At 35.8% G+C, this 16,891-nt stretch overlaps 1 protein-coding gene across 1 annotated transcript; it reads left to right on the forward strand.

Annotated features, from left to right (window-relative positions):
* Positions 1–449: 449 nt before the first annotated feature.
* LOC129909607 (uncharacterized) lies at positions 450–2,866 on the forward strand. The gene is made up of 4 exons (XM_055986684.1): positions 450–846; positions 890–1,284; positions 1,362–1,752; positions 2,607–2,866. Exons 1-4 carry the CDS (start codon positions 450–452, stop codon positions 2,864–2,866), a joined length of 1,443 nt encoding a protein of 480 aa, XP_055842659.1.
* The last annotated feature ends 14,025 nt before the right edge of the window (positions 2,867–16,891 follow it).

The raw sequence follows: 16,891 nt of genomic DNA on the forward strand, positions 1-16,891 counted from the left end.
ATAGCGACGAATTGTTTGTCTTGCCGATGTTTTCTGAAAAGGGTTACGGTTACGAAGAGTATTTCTTTTATTAATAAATTCATGCACTATGATGTCTTCGGGCCAGTAATTCTTATTAACCAGGTGATTATTCCGGTGTAACGTATAGCTCACAGCTTGTGTTGGGATCAAAATTGGATAAGAAGATACTGTAATGTTTTATTCCGGATTCACAATTAAACTTATTTAATTTCCACTTATTTTTCCCCCCTTCGGGTAGGGGAAAAGAAAGAATATACCCGAGGTAGGCATGCCTGTCGTAAGAGGCGACTACAGAAAGATATAGTACCCCAGGTGGCAATTCAGATTTTCTGGAAAATCCACCCTCTTCGGAGGTCGGCTCTAAGGATTCTGGGGAGAGCCAATTATTCCAATTCGAGCACTTGATAAATCCGTTTTCAAGAAAACCCATGATAACGCGATCACCACCACCAACATCGAGTGCAACCGGGCAAAAGAGTCTGCCTAAACTGCCAGAGCGTGCAAAAGAAGACTCAGAGAAAAAAGATAATTTTGAAAAAGACAATAACGATCTTCGTCAAAGACTCGACGAAACATTGAAACTCTATCAAGAGTTGAAAGAAGAAATCAATTTTCTAAGAATTAAAAATGAGGCCTTAAAGAAAGCCCATCAAGAAATCGATCTTCTCCGCAAGGAAAATGATATGTTAAAAATAGCTCAAACACTTAAAGAAACAAAAACAACTCCACAGCAAGTGGTAATTCCCGAATATAAAACAGACAAAGAAGAGCTAGAACGTGAAACGGAAAGATCCTCCAAAAATTCAAAAAGACGTACCAAAAAACGTAAAGTTTTCTCCTCACCAGAGGGTGCTTCTTCTTCCAAAAGATACAAATATCAAAGAAAAACCGGTTAAAATAAGGCCACCGCCACCGATTAATGTTGTCGGAGTTGCGGAGTTCAATAAATTACAAACCATTTTAAAGGCGTTACCGCCAACGAATTTGAAAGTTATCTCGCTTAATAACAACAAGTGGAAAGTTTGTGTAAAAGACTCCGATAACTATCGTCTCCTTTCGCGAAGACTGAATGAAGAAAAAGTAGAGTGGTACACATATGAAAACAAGTCGGAAAGTCCCCTACGCGTCGTGGTGAGGGGCTTACACTCTTCATGTCAAAAAACCGACATCATTAATGATCTTAAAGAAAAGAATTACAAGATCTTAGATGCGGAAAACATAGTAAAGAAAGAAAGACAACAAAAAGATAAAGAAACAGTCGTGGTACAACGTGGTCTTCCACTATTTATACTCACGTTCGATAAAACAGAAAAACTAGAGGAAATCTACAAAATCAAAAGAATACTTGCCTCGTAGTTAAGATCGAACCTCAAAAAAAACATACAAAACAAGTTCCTCAGTGTAGACGCTGTCAAGGGTTCAACCACACACAAACTTATTGTAAAAAAGAACCTAGGTGTGTGAAATGCGCGGAAAAACACTTAACCGCAGATTGCACCGGAAATAGCAAGAGTCCAGCGAAGTGCATAAATTGCAACGGAAGTCACCCGGCAAGTTATAGAGGATGTGAAGTAGCTAAAGAGCTACAAAAACGCCGAGAAAAAATTCATGCCCAAAGAAAACCCACAAAGAACGAAACTTCTAAGACCCCTAAAAGGGTAAATACAACAAAACCCGCCACTGGTAAAGAAAATCAAACGCCAACAACATCAAACACGTCTCCAAAGAAACGTAATGGAAACTCATACGCTGAAATGGCGGCTTCACCCGTAATCAAAAATAATTCCGAACCTGTCGCATTCTCTCAATGCTTGGCTATAATTTTGTCAAAATTTGAGGATCAGTTAAAACTTAACAAATTTATGTCTGAAAGGCTTTCTAAACTCGAAGATTTTATTTTATCCAACACTATTCAAAATATAAATGATGGAAAAGCTTAAAATTATAACATGGAACGCCAACGGATTATGGCAAAGACTTGGAGAATTAGAAATTATTATGCGGGAAAAAGATATTGACATTTGTCTGATATCAGAAACCCATGTTAAAAAAGAATCAAATTTCAATATAAATGGTTTTCTAGATTACCACGCAATTCATCCGTCGAACAAAGCAAGAGGCGGAGCATCATTATACATAAAAGATTGTGTTAAACACTCGACAGGTCTTAAGCTTGAGCTTGAATCGATGCAACTTATAAGTGTGCAAGTTGAAACTAAGCATGATGTACCTACTTAATATCTCATCTATATACTGCCCTCCGCGGTACAAAATTGATAAAAATGAATTTTCAAACTTGCTAAAATTACTTAGACCAACTTTAATTATCGGCGGCGACTTTAATGCAAAGCATACGTTTTGGGGTTCTAGATGTATATCTCAAAAAGGCCGAGCCTTATACGAAGCCGGTATGGAGAACAATTGTGACTTTCATTCTACTGGGAAACCAACTTATTGGCCGGCAGATACCTCCAAAATACCTGACCTGATTGATTACTTTATAGTCAGGGGAATACCGTCAAATCGAATTAAAATAACGGAATGCTTTGATCTTTTTTCAGACCACTCTCCCGTTATACTCACAGTCAGCGAAAGTCTTGTTAAAGTTGAAATGCCACCTAGACTAACAAACGGTAAAACTAACTGGGAAGACTTTAAGAAAGATATTGAGGATAATGTTGAATTAAGGGTATCACTACAGACACCTCTTGAGCTTGAGAAAGCGGTAGATAATTTTGTGCATGTTGTTCAAAAAGCCGCATGGAACAATACCCCTTGCCAAAGAGAAATTTCAGGGTACAAAGATGCTAAATATCCCCAAGAGATAAAAGACGTACTTAAATAAAAGCGAAAACCGCGTAAAAAATGGCAACAAACTCGTGCTCCTCAACACAAATCTAATTCAAATCGCTTAAGTAATTTGCTTAAAAAAATGATATCAGATTTCAAGAACCGCGAAGCTAAAAATTACCTTGAAAATTTGACGGCAGGTAAAGAATCTAACTACTCTCTATGGAAAGCTATAAAAGCCACGAAAAAACCTAAGCTTCCAGCACCTCCGATTATGAAAGATCAAATTGCGAAGAAGCGACAAAGAGAAAGCAAACGTTTTCGCTGATTACCCAGAGGACACATTCAAACCATTCAATGGGCAAGCATTGAATGATAGTATAAATATGAATTTAACGTCAAGTGAAAGCTTTATCACAAGAAATGTTACACTCGCCGAATTAAACAAAGAAATTAAGAAGCTAAAGCCAAAAAAAGCACACGGATACGACTTAATTACAGCGGAAATTCTTAAAATGCTCCCACGGAAAGGTTTAATAAATCTCCTCTATATAATGAATGCCACTTTAAGGTTAGAATACATTCCAAATCAATGGAAAGTCGCAGAAGTAATAATGGTCTTGAAACCTGGCAAACCATCACACGAAAAGAAATCATACAGACCCATTTCACTGCTTCCTGTAGTATCGAAGGTTTTCGAGAGAATATTTTTGCAGCGACTTCAGCTAATAATAGAAGAAAAAGGTCTTATACCTGAACACCAGTTCGGTTTTAGAAACAATCACTCGACGATAGATCAAGTGCATAGAATCACCGATGTCATTGAGAGAGCTCTCGAAGAAAAGAAAATTTGTTCAGCGGTCTTTTTAGATGTATCTCAAGCTTTTGACAAAGTATGGCACGAGGGCCTCAAATTCAAGTTAAGACAAGTCCTACCTGAAGGACTCTTTACCATTCTTAGAGAATATCTAGAGAACAGAATTTTCCGCGTCAGACACGGAAATGATTACTCAGACTTTAGGGAAATAGTGGCTGGGGTACCACAAGGTAGTGTTTTAGGTCCTATTTTGTACCTTCTATTCACACGCGATATACCTCAAACAGAAAACACAATTGCAGCTACTTTTGCTGATGATACCGCAATACTTGCAGTAGGCAAAACAATCAACGAGTCACGGAGAAAAAATAAGGTATGAGCTACCTTATTTCTGGTATACTTAACTTTAATGTAAAGTTTAAATAGGGATGACTCCCCAATAAAATGGAATTCACCTTACTTTTCTAGTAAATTTATAGCTTAGGATTAACTTTACAGTAAAGCCTTTTTTTGTATGACTTTCTAATAGAAATTACTAGAAAGTTAGGTACATATTTTACCTTACTATAAGGCTGAAAATACTGATTTTTAAAGTAAATTGAACTTCTCTATGGAAGGTATATAATTTAGTTCCAGATTGGATCAAATAAAGTCAATTTCATTTTTATTGATGACATTTTTCTAAATAAAATTGTGTGCATTTATCTTACAAAAATTAAAATAAAAAAGTTGAATTTTCTAATTATTGAAAAGCATAACTAGGTAACACGTACTTAATCCTCAAAGCTATTTAGAAGTAAGTAACGTATGACCCTGTTATGTTTTTCAATAATTACATAAATTACCTAGTTTATTATAATTTTGTAAGGTGCACGGAGAAAAATGAATCTAGTATTTTATACTCCATATGACTAGTAAGGAAATTAAAGTAAAAAGCCCTAGATTTTAAGTAAAATTTACCTTACGTATTGAACATTTCTTGGCTCCGTAAAGTAATTTTGACAAGAAAATTATGGTGAACAGAATAAAGTAGTACAAACTTTACCTGTAGTAATATTTTCTTTATGTAAGGTAAAATATATTTTCAACTAAAAAATTGTATCACTATTTTTACTTTAAAATTCTAGTAAAAAGTATTTAAGTGTTTCTGGGTGGATTTTGCAAGTTTTACCTTACAGTACAGTGTCCTAGATACAAAAAAAAACTCATGGTGACATTGAAAAGTGCGCCATTTCGCTTTCCCTTTGTGTGCTTTTTTTAACATAGTTGAGTGTTGAATAATTCTAGAAAAAGTAAGTGCAAATGTCTTTTCCATTTGTTTTTATAATTTGTAGTTGAAAAATTATTAATAAATTAAACTATTAACAAAAACAAACAATAATTGTTTTCTTTGAAGCCTCCAATGGAAATGATTCTTTTCATGTCGACGAGTTTTAACATGAAATGCCTAATGGAGGAGCACTATTTCAAGGACTCAATAAAAGAGGATTATATCGTCAATTTACTAGAACGAAGTCTTACACCAGAATTTTACATCATGATGTGTTTTTTTTTTCTTTTGGAAAATATAATTTTTTCTTTCAGTACCTATTTTCTGTCTTATCTTGAGCATCGTTTTCTCCGTAATTGCGGCTGGGATATATTCTTAACAAATTAAGGTAATTTCATATTATTAATAATAGTTTCCTGTAGAAAATTGTAATGCATGAATCTACCAATATTGTAATAAAATAAAAGTGATATTGAAAATTATTGAAAAACATAACTGGCTCACTTGCTTCATACTAAATGGTTTGGAGGGAGAAGTACGTGTTACCTAAGTTATGTTTTTCAATAATTGTTATTATTAATACTTTTATTTTGTTATAATATTGGTAGATTCATGCGTTACAATAATTTCTTTAGGAAACTAACATTAATAATATGAAATTGACTTTATTTCCTCATACATTATTTACCTTCCACACCAGTTCAAGTTACTTTAAAAAGAAGTATTTTCAGCCTTACAGTAAGGTAAAATATGTACCTTACTTCTAGTAGTTTTTGTTTGAAATTCATAATAAAAAAGGCTTTACTGTAAAGTAAATCAGAAGCTATGAATTTACTAGAGCAGTAAGGTAAATTTGATCTTATTGGGGAGTCATCCCTATATTGACTTTACATTATAGTTAAATGTACCAGAAATAAGGTGGTACATGCCTTATTTTCTCTCTGTGTGCAAACAAACAATTTTATTTAGGAAAATATCATCAATAAAAATGGAATTGACTTTATTTGATCCAATTTTTATCTAATTCTTCATGAATTAATTAGATTGAATGATGTTAATCCATATGGATACCTATATATTTTTCTAACACAAGAAAAAAATATGCTATCCGTAATTACGGAGCCAATAACAACGCCTAAAAGAACACAAAAAGTAATGAAAACATTACACTTCCAAAAGAAAAACACAAATGAGAAAATAATTTTTTTAGATTTTATTTCTTTATTAATTATTCCGCACCCGCACACCTAAAAGCTTTGACAAAAAAAAAATTTCCAAAACACATGGAAGACAAAATGGCAGACTTTTCAATGACAGCAATTAAGAGTTATTACTATGTATAGGGGAAAATTCCTAGAATTAGGTAATATTATTACCTTAGTGTAAGGTAAAACTTATTCACAGAATAGTTAAATTTGTAAAATATGTTTTACTAGAATCTTAAAGTGAAAAGAGTCATACACTTTTTTGGATGAAGGTTTATTTTACTCTACGTAAAGAAAATATTGCTACTCGTAAGGTATATACTACTTTATTTTGTTCACCATAATTTTCTTGTAAAAATTACTTTACGGAACCAAGAAATGTTCAATACGTAAGGTAAATTTTACTTAAAATCTAGGGCTTTTTACTTTAATTTCCTTACTAGTCATATGGAGTATAAAATACTAGATTCATTTTTCTCCGTATAGACAAGTAAATTGCAAAATGCCCTTAACAATGTCAATGAATGGTCAAAAACGTGGCGAATAGCGCTTAACGAATTTAAGTCAGTCCACGTGGACTTTACATATAAGAAAATAAATAGACTACCTGTTTTTATTAATACTACTCAAGTCCCATTTGCAAATGAGGCAAAATATCTCGGGATGACTCTCGACGCGAAATTAAAATGGAAAGCGCATGTTAAAAATAAATGTGATCAATTAAATATGAAATTGAGAGAAATGTACTGGTTGCTAGGACAACATTCTAGACTAAGTATCGAAAACAAATTATTAGTTTACAAGCAGGTACTAAAGCCTGTCTGGACATACGGTATTCAACTCTGGGGTTGTACACGCGATACAAATTTAAATAGATTACAAACTTTTGAAAATAAATTATTAAGATCATTTGTAAATGCGCCGTGGTATATAAGAAACGAAGATCTTCACAGGGATCTTGGAATCCCCACGGTTCGCGAAGAAATAAAAACGTTTGCCCAAAAAAATCGAAAACGGTTAGTCGAACATACTAATAGAACAATACTAGAAATTCTCGACGAGACAAACTTAGTACGACGTTTGCGAAGGACTAAACATTCCGATTTGGTACAGTGAAATTTTTCAATTTAATTCCTTTATTTCGAAATATCGGCATTGATTAATATAAATTTAAATGTTTTAGAGATTTTATTTATTTAACTTCCTTTAAAATATTTTTTTGAAAACAAAAATTTAAACCATTACTTAATGATTTAATTTAAAACAAAAGTTATTTATTTATTTTTAAATATCATCAGTAGGAACTTTCATCGGAAAGTTACCTACAACACGTAACTTAACTTCGAGAAAGATAAATTGCTAGATAAGTTCCATCTGAACTTAGTTGCAATCGGGAGGAGGAAGTGGTTTTAGTGGTTAAGAGTCCCACATATCTATGAGCACGCGTTTTCCGGTCCTCATAGAATCTTTTGAAGATTTCAACACCTACCCACGGACAAAAAAAAAAAAAAACTTATTTTTCCGTTCAAATAAGAACACACTTTATTTCAACTCAATTTACTTTTATTATTCGCTCAAACAAACACACTTTTAAATCACTTTATTTACTACTAACAATTCGCAACACTTTATTTCACTTTGTACTGTACTCTTTCACTTTCAAGATTAAACTGTCCCGGTGGGTGTCTACGCTGCCCTTTTATACCGGAATTTCGAGATTCGAGAATATCTTCGAAGGTTCTCGTCTTTGCTTCTCGAAACTTCTTTTCCAGGAGGGGCGCTTCATACTTCCAGTCTAGTGGGATATTTTGGGATGTGTTCAGAGGGTAGTTTCTTAATTATTAAAGGTCCGTTCACATTTCTACCTTTGCAGTAGTAGGTAGTGTGTTCAGACTTTTATCTTAAAAGTAGTTCAGTAATTCATCGTTACATTGCCCCCCTCTTAGGATTGTTCGTCCCGAACAACTCCATTGCTTCTTTCACCATTATAACGATGCAAACGGTCACAATGAACTATCTTTAGTTTGCCTCTTACCCCTCTTTGTATACGGTAAACCACGTCGTTAATTCTGGTTATTACTGTGTAAGGGCCTTCCCAGTTTTCTTGTAGCTTCGGTGATAGTCCCTTTTGTCGGTGAAGATTGTTAAACCACACAAGTTCTCCTTCTTGAAACCCTGTTGCTGTCGCTCGTGCGTCATATCTTGTTTTTATCCTGTCACTAGACGCTTTTATATTTGTCCTTGTCCGTTGGTGAATGTCAGCCAGTGTTCCTTTCAGGTTATCTACGTACTCATCCATTTCATGTGGCTCGTTTGGAACACTTCCAAATTTTATCTCACTTGGTAGGCGTATTGTTGAGCCAAATAGGACTTCCGATGGTGTATGTCCAGTAGAAATATGTGTTGCACTTCTATAAGCCATCAAGAATAATGGAATATGTCGGTCCCAGTCTCGTTGATTCATTGACTACTTTTGACAGGTGTTCCTTAAGTGTCCTGTTAAATCGCTCAACCATCCCATCAGATTGTGGATGAAGCGGTGTTGTTCGCGTCTTCTTGATGCCAAGGAGTGAGCAAACCTCTTGAAAGATCTTGGATTCGAAGTTCCTTCCTTGGTCGGAATGAAGTTCCATGGGTACTCCGAACCTGCTCACCCAATGAAAGACAATCTTATCCACAACTGTTTTAGTTTCCTGGTTTGGAATGGCAAATGCCTCAGGCCATTTGCTGAAGTAGTCCATCACTACAAGGATGTATCGATTTCCGTTGTTGGTTTCGTCTATTGCAATTCTCTCAAAAGGTGCACCTACATTGTACTGCTGCATCTTGCTTTGGATTTTTCTAGCTGGTCCTTTGCTAGGGGCACAAGTATCACATTTTCGGCACCACTTTTCAACGTCTTCTCTCATACGTAACCAGTAGAATTGCTGTCGTAGCTTTTCCAGCGTCTTGTTGATGCCTAAATGGCCTCCAGAAGTTCCACCGTGCATCTCTCGGAGAACATCAATTACCTTTGACTGAGGTATGAATAGCTGTATTACATAGGATTTACCGTCTGCGGATTCCCACTTACGCCTGAGTAGCCCTTCTTGCACATGAAGCGAGTCCCATTGTGCCCAATATGCTTTGAGAGTGGGGCTTCGGTCGGAGATGTCGGCCCATTCTGGTTTCTCTTCATGTTCCTTCCATGCTAGGATGGGTTCGATGTCCGAATCTTCCTGTTGGGCCATCCTGAGTTCTTCATTAATCCAGCCGCAAATGGGATCAGCTCTCGTTCGTCTAACAGCGACAACTTCCTTTTCTTCTAGTCGTGTGCAATGCTTGCAGTCTTGCTTGCATGGGCGCCGAGATAATGCGTCTGCATTTGATAAGTATCTCGATCCATCTTGCTACTTGACCCTCTGGATTTTTGAAGTTCAAAAGCCAATTTAATGCACCATGATCTGTGCGAAGAAGGAACTTCTGTCCATAGATGTACTTATGGAAGTGCTTTGTTGCCAATACTAGAGCTAGAAGTTCCCTTCTGGTCACGCAATAGTTTCTTTCTTGTTTCGAGAGTACCTTGCTGAAATAGGCAACGACCTTTTCTTCTCCGTCATGAACTTGCGATAAAACAGCACCAACTCCAACATTACTTGCATCTGCGTCGATGATGAATTGTTTGCCTGGAGTCGGATAGGCCAGCACAGGAGCTTCACATAACCGCAGCTTCAGTTCCTGAAAGCTTTTCTCACACTCACCTGACCATTTAAAGGATTTACCCTTCTCCGTAAGTTGGTGCAAGCTTTTGGCGATTCTCGCAATATCCTTCACAAATCGTCGATAGTACTTTGCCAGACCGAGGAAACTCCGAAGTTGATATTTGTCCTGAGGGGTTGGCCAGTTGTTCACAGTGTCAACTTTTTCAGGATCAGTCTTCACTCCTTGGGATGAGATGATATGCCCCAAATATTTAACCTCGGTCTTGAAAAGTGCACATTTATTTGGATTCAACTTCAGATGTGCTTCTCGTAGCCTCTGGAATACAGCCTTTAGGTTTTCACAATGGTCATCAAATGTTTTTCCGTAAACGATGACATCATCCAAATAGACTAGGCAATATTTCCAGGTTAATCCATTCAAAACGCACTCCATCAAGCGCTCAAAAGCAGCTGGGGCATTACATAGCCCAAACGGCATGACATTAAACTGCCACAGACCATTTCCTGTGGAGAAAGCCGTCTTTTCCCGATCTTCTGGATGGATTTCTACCTGCCAGTAGCCACTCTTCAAGTCCAAAGTCGAAAACCATTGTGCTCCTTCCATTGCATCTAGAGTATCGCTGATTCTTGGCAGTGGGTAGCTGTCTTTCTTCGTCCCATCATTCAGCCTGCGGTAGTCGACACAAAATCGAGTGCTTCCATCTTTCTTTTTGACGAGAACTACCGGTGATGCCCAAGGGCTTTTGGAATTTTCAATCAGCCCATCTTTCTTCATTGCCGATATCATTTCTTCAACTCCACCTTGTTTGGCCAAGGGGAGACGTCTTGCTGGTTGACGAATCGGCCTAGCATCTCCTGTATCGATTCGATGCTGCACCAGTTGTGTTCGGCCGTATTGCCCGCTGGGAGAAGAGAAGATATCAGCATATTCATGAAGAAGCCTTCCCGCAACATTAAGCTGATGTTGACTCAAGTTGTCTGATTTGAGAATTTGTTTCTTTAGTTTCTCCGAGTTCATAGTCATCTGTGTATCCACCTCTTTGATCTTAGTTATTGCGGCCACAGATTCACATTGCCCAACAACTTCTCCTTTCTTAAGCTTGATTGGGTACGGTTTGATGTTAAGTATCCGTACAGATACCATGTTGTTCTTTGGTACCACAAGAGTCTTCCCGATGATGATGTTTTCGGAACTTTGCTCAACTTCTGGTTCAACCATGAGGTATCGATGGCTTCCAAAGTTCCCCTTTAACTTGGTCCACACAAAAACTTCTGAAGAAGGAGGCAGGCACATGTTTTCTTTGATGACAGTTCTAATTGTTATTGAGTTTTCGTTGCCATAGACCATTGGGATCTCCACATTTCTGTATTTCAGGACTTGATTACTGATATCCAAAATGATTCCATGCTCCTTCATGAAGTCGATTCCAATGATGCACTCGTCACATATATCTGCCACCAAAAACACATGCGAAAACTCTAGTTCTGCCATACGGATCGTAAGACGAACTTCACCGTACACCCTTGGTGCTTCTCCTGTGGCGGTCTTCAGATGGTAGCTGTTGGTGTTATGTAGCCATGTCATCTTCACCAAGTCTCTTCGTACAATAGAGGCGGTGGCACCGGTGTCAATTGTAGCCACGTGTTGTTTGTTGTTTATGGTCGCCTCCACTGTCAGACTTTTGTTGTCTCGTTTGGTCTGTGAGACTTGAATTGTGGTTCTGGGGCCATCGATACCAGAAACGAGCTTCTGCCCCTCGAAGTTGGTTCTTACTCGTTTCCCGAAGGGGGATTTTTTTTTTTTTTTTTTTCACTTCAGATTCTTTGATGTAGTCAGCTTAGAGCAAGCTGCATACTACTATCATAGGGTTCATCATTAGTGCATGTGTTAGTAGTTAGTTGGACAAAAACAATTAAATACTATCCACATGCACAATATACAATTAATATTAGCTAAAAATGATATACTAACATATTTACAATTTAAAAATCTAATTAAAACATTAACTGACAATCACGTCTGTGGAGCACTGGTTCGAAATAAAGTTTTTAATTTCATCTTGCTCATATTAAAGTCAATATCGTTTAAATTATAAAGTTTGCTCATTCGGTTAAGAGACTCGTTTATACCATAGTTTGTTCTATGAAAGTCAATATGTAAGAGTTGAAATCTTCGTAGGTGGTGAGATCCTCCCGGATAGTTAAAGCCAAGCCAACCTAATAATTCAGGAGCGTCAAGTTGGCCATTAATTAATTGATGAAAGAATATAATATCGTTATTGGCACGCCTTTGTTGCAAAGTTTGCATGTTTAAAAGTTGAATCCGCTGATCGTAAGGTGGTAAGTTGTAAGGATCTGTCCAAGGTAGACCCTTCAGAGCAAAGCGTATGAAATTATGTTGGATTGATTCTATACGATTCTTATGAACCTCATAAAAAGGACTCCATACTTGGGAAGCGTACTCGAGGTGGGGTCGAACGTAGCAGTTGTATAAAGAAAGTGTGACAAATGGATCGTCAAACTCCTTTGCCCAGCGTTTTACAAATCCAAGCATTGAGCTCGCTTTGTTTACTATGAAATTAATGTGTTCGGTGAATTCTAAGTTTGAACTGAATTGGACACCCAAGTCCTTAAAACTAAATACTCGACAGAGCTTGTGTTGCGATATAAAATAATCGAAGGCGTTCGGGACTCGTTTTCGAGAGAAAGTAATTGTTTGGCATTTGACTGGGTTGAGAGAGAGACCGTTTTTCCCACACCGATCACTAAAACTGTCAATGTCAGCTTGTAGAAGGATCCGGTCATGGTCGTTTTTTATTGTCTTAAAAATCTTCATATCATCGGCGAATATAAGAATTTCACTTGAACTAATGCATGAAGTTACATCATTTATAGCAAGTATAAAAAGAAATGGACCCAGATGGCTTCCCTGGGGTACACCTGAGCGAGCAATAAAGGGGTCAGAAAGACAGTTCCTGAATTTAACTTGATAGGATCTTTTCTCAAGGTATGATTCTATCCAGACTATAAAAAAAGGCGGAAAACCAAAAGTTTTAGCTTGAAGGAAATAATTTTATGATTTAATTGATCAAATGCTTTAGAAAAATCAGTGTATATGCAATCAACTTCACTTCCTTTTTCTAAAGCATTTGAACATTTATGTAAAAAGGTAAAGAGATTAGTAATAGTTGATTTTTTCCTCATAAAACCATGCTGTTGTTCACATACTAGATTCTTGCTGAAAAATGCTACACTCTCACAAACAACTTGTTCGAAAATCTTCGGAATACACGATAGTTTTGAAATAGGTCTATAATTCTTTATATCTGTCTTATCACCCTTCTTGAAAATAGGAGTTAGAAATGATGATTTCCAAATGATGGGAAATTTTCCAGATTTGAGGGAAAGTTCAAACAAATACATTAGGGGCTTAGATAACGAGTTTCTACAGTTTTTTTTAATAATATTGGAGGAACACGATCTGGTCCAACCGAACAATCGTCATTCAAAGATGAAAGAATTTCTAAAACAGAACTTTCTAGTACAGGGATATTGTTACAACACGTTTGGGAATAGTTTTGTAGATTTCTAAAAAATATTTCATCAATGTCAAAAGCCTCATCAACAAAAGATTTACGAAAATTTGTCGCAAAAGCATTGCAAATGTCAAAGGTTTGTTGCATTGGGACGTTTTCATAGATAAAATTTGCAGGGTAGCCATCTGAGTTTTTCTTAGAGTTAACAAGTTTCCAAAAAGACTTAGGATCTTTTTTTAAGCTATTTCCTTTCTCAATTAAATAATTGGTGTAAAGTGTTTTTGAAAGAGATTTAAATTCTTCAAACAGAGCGCTATAAGAGGCGTAATCAGTTAGAGATAAGGTTCTTAGGTAAGTTTTCCATGCTTTATTTCGTTTATTTCTCAACGATTTCAGTTCTTTTGTGTACCAAGATTGATTTAAATTCGTATTTTTCATTTTTTTCATGGAAAGAGTATTAATAAGACAATTGTTTAGAATACTATAGAAACTGTTAACAGCTTCATCAATATTAGACAAAGACAATACGTCTGATATTCCAGACCTATATAAGTTTTCGGATACCAACTCAAAATTTGCTTTTCTGAAATCAAAAAAATAGGAGCAATCAATGTCATTACTGTTTTCAGTAACATGACTGCTACAGTCAAAAAAGGGGAAACCGACGAAGTTACGAATACCAGAGTTACGGGCGACAGAGTTACGGCCGTCAGAGTTACGCAAAACCGAAGGTACGAAAAACTAGAGGTACGAATTCTAAAGTTATGTTAAACTATGAAATGTGATTTTTGGGTTGGCAACAATTGCGAGGAACGATATGGAATTATGGAAACATAAATAAGAGAATATCGTTTCTCATTGGTCAGAACTAAATGAGTAAAGCGAAAATGAGTGTTATTTAATCTTGTAAAATTTTGATTGGATAGGTATAGGTATACATATATGGTTTTGTTTTTGTGAGAAGATCGCAAAAACGTTGAAAAAGAAAAAAAAACATAGGTATACTTATGTAAGTTTGGGGGACATAATTGAAATTAACTTCTTATTTGTCCAACTAATATTGCACCTATGTATTTTTTATTTCTATTAATTACCTAATATAATTATTCATAGCGTATTTTGTAATACCCACTTTGTTATTATTTATATTAAAATAATAAATAATAAAATAACCAAACCACCCCTTTTTTTTACAGACGTTATTTTGGTGTGGTGAACTGATGTGCAATGGTCTTTTATATCATTGAAGTTGCGATCATTCACTGAGCTTTGGTCTAACTGGCTGAATACAATGGTGTAGCTGTGGCTGTAGCTTGTAGTACTATCAAAATTTTATTAAGGGAAACAACAACAAAAGTTGGCGGCAGCTGAGCAAAAAGTTGAGAATTCTTCAACTTGCGCTACAAGCTACAGCCAGAGCTATACCATTTTATTCAGCCAGTAAATTACACTCCCAACCTCTTTTCTCCTCAGAAGAAATTATTGAATGGGGAACAATTTGCTGACGTTTGTTTTTTTCATTTCTGTTTTGTTTGTAATATAGAATAGAATAATATGTGACAAAAAGTGACGCAACAACCTCCTTAAACGGAGGTCAGGGAACCACTAAAAAAAAAAAAAAACCAAAGATGAAAATGTTCTATTTCAATCGTTTCTGTTTGGTGGGGGAAACTCCATTCATAATTATGTAAATAATTTGACAATAACTGATAAATAAAAGCAGATACATAACATTATACAAATTCAATGCACACCTATTGAGAAAGAACAATGGTGGTGGTTGGTCCATATTTCCCCAACTCTAAGAATGGATCGCGGATGTAGGAGAAGGAAGGAGCAGTCAAAAAAATAAAAATAAAAAATCATTCACATTTCCGGTAAAGCCTCCGACGTCTCACCTACATAAAGGGGCCAAGGCATAGAAACCGTCGCATTCGTTGATTTGTCGACGGATTTTATTGACCTTGATAAACAACATTTTTATAAGAACCAATTCATATATTAGTTGGACTTGATGGTTTCCGTTTGTTTATAGGTCTGTTTTCATGAGAACTAATGTATTTTATTGAATTGTCCGTTGAATGCCTCTTCAATACTTCATCCAAACTTAGCAGACAGACAACTGTCGGATATTTCCCCATTGACTGAACTAAATGCAAGTTTAAGAAAAGAACAAGTCAACAAGTCAAAAATTTGTTAGGTTATCTCTTTCATAACAATAATATTGTTAGACAGTGACATCTTAAATGAAAAAAAAATGCATTCTTATTTCCCCAACTAAATAAGTAAAATAAAAAGCGCATTTTTATTTCCATTATATAACTCTGTTTCTGTTGTTAGATTGGGACAAACCTAAGCCAACGATAGATGACATCTTTCTCACACACACTCCCCACCTCCACATGAACTAGACGAAAATAATGTGTCATTAAAATACGGTTGTAGTGTTATGTAAAGTATAACACAAGGTGGAGAGAGAGAAGTAGTCGAGTAGTCCAACAGAGAGGTTCATTCTGTGATTGTGTTGCTCCCACTTCCACCTCCCACCAAAAAAGAACACTTTATATGAAACATTTTGTTGCTTAAATTTGTTTTATTTTTTAGCTGGCCTCTGACCTCCATCGAAAAAGGTGGTTGTGTTACCTCCTTCTTATATTTTTTTTTCCTATAGGTATCTACCTGCTATCAGGGATCCCATTCTAGCGACTTTGTCGCCAGATCTAGCGACATTTCAACTTCTTCCGCGACAAAAAATATTTTGATGTCGCTAGATTATTTCTAGCGACTTTTCTAGCGACTTTTGAAGCCAAGCATTTCTGAGATCTGAGATCTGAGATCTTAAAGCAGTGGACAAATATTAACTTTGTGCAATTGAAATAACTGCATGATAGTGTTAAATTTTGGGGAGAATTTTCAAAGTACAAAGATGCAGCGGGTGTCAATACTTATCAAGAATTATTTGAGCTAGCTGGAACTGTGATGTCACTTCCCCATTCTAATGCTGAAGTTGAGCGCATTTTTAGTACGATGAACCTTGTGAAAAATAAAACCAGAAATAAATTGTCAACAAAAAATTTAAATTCTATTATTCTTATTCGAAATCAGCTTAAATTACTTAACAAAAACTGTCATACCTATGAACTACCAGAAATCGTTTTAAAAACAAATGTATTTAAAAATAATGCTGTTGAACTTCTTGCAACTGAGAATATTGCAGAAATCGATAGTGAGCTTTTTGTATGCGATTCAGAATAAATACTAGGTATTTTATTCCAAAAGATTTAAGAATTATGTAGATATCTAAATACCTACTAACGATGAGACTGAATTATTTTTTGTTTTACCTTTATTTGTTTTTTGTTACTCTAGATCTAAGTTTGTTTGTTAACTTTGAATTTTTGAAAAAAAAAAGTTATTCAAAAATAAATTTTTGTTGAGCTTTATTTTACAATTTTTTTCTAGCGACTTCTAGCGACTTTTTGTCTCCAGAATTTCAGCCAATCTAGCGACTTTTAGGGGTTGGCCTAGCGACTTTTCATTTCAGCTTGTGG

This window comes from Episyrphus balteatus, chromosome 1 (assembly GCF_945859705.1).
Source record: "Episyrphus balteatus chromosome 1, idEpiBalt1.1, whole genome shotgun sequence".
NCBI lineage: Eukaryota > Metazoa > Arthropoda > Insecta > Diptera > Syrphidae > Episyrphus > Episyrphus balteatus.

Bases quoted from the DNA above. Each gene is read 5' to 3' on its own strand.
- LOC129909607 (XM_055986684.1), top strand. From the start codon at position 450: ATGATAACGCGATCACCACCACCAACATCGAGTGCAACCGGGCAAAAG. The intron at 847-889 runs GTAAAGTTTTCT...TTCTTCCAAAAG, and splicing joins AAAAAGACGTACCAAAAAAC to ATACAAATATCAAAGAAAAA. The intron at 1,753-2,606 runs GTAATGGAAACT...TTATACTCACAG, and splicing joins AAACACGTCTCCAAAGAAAC to TCAGCGAAAGTCTTGTTAAA.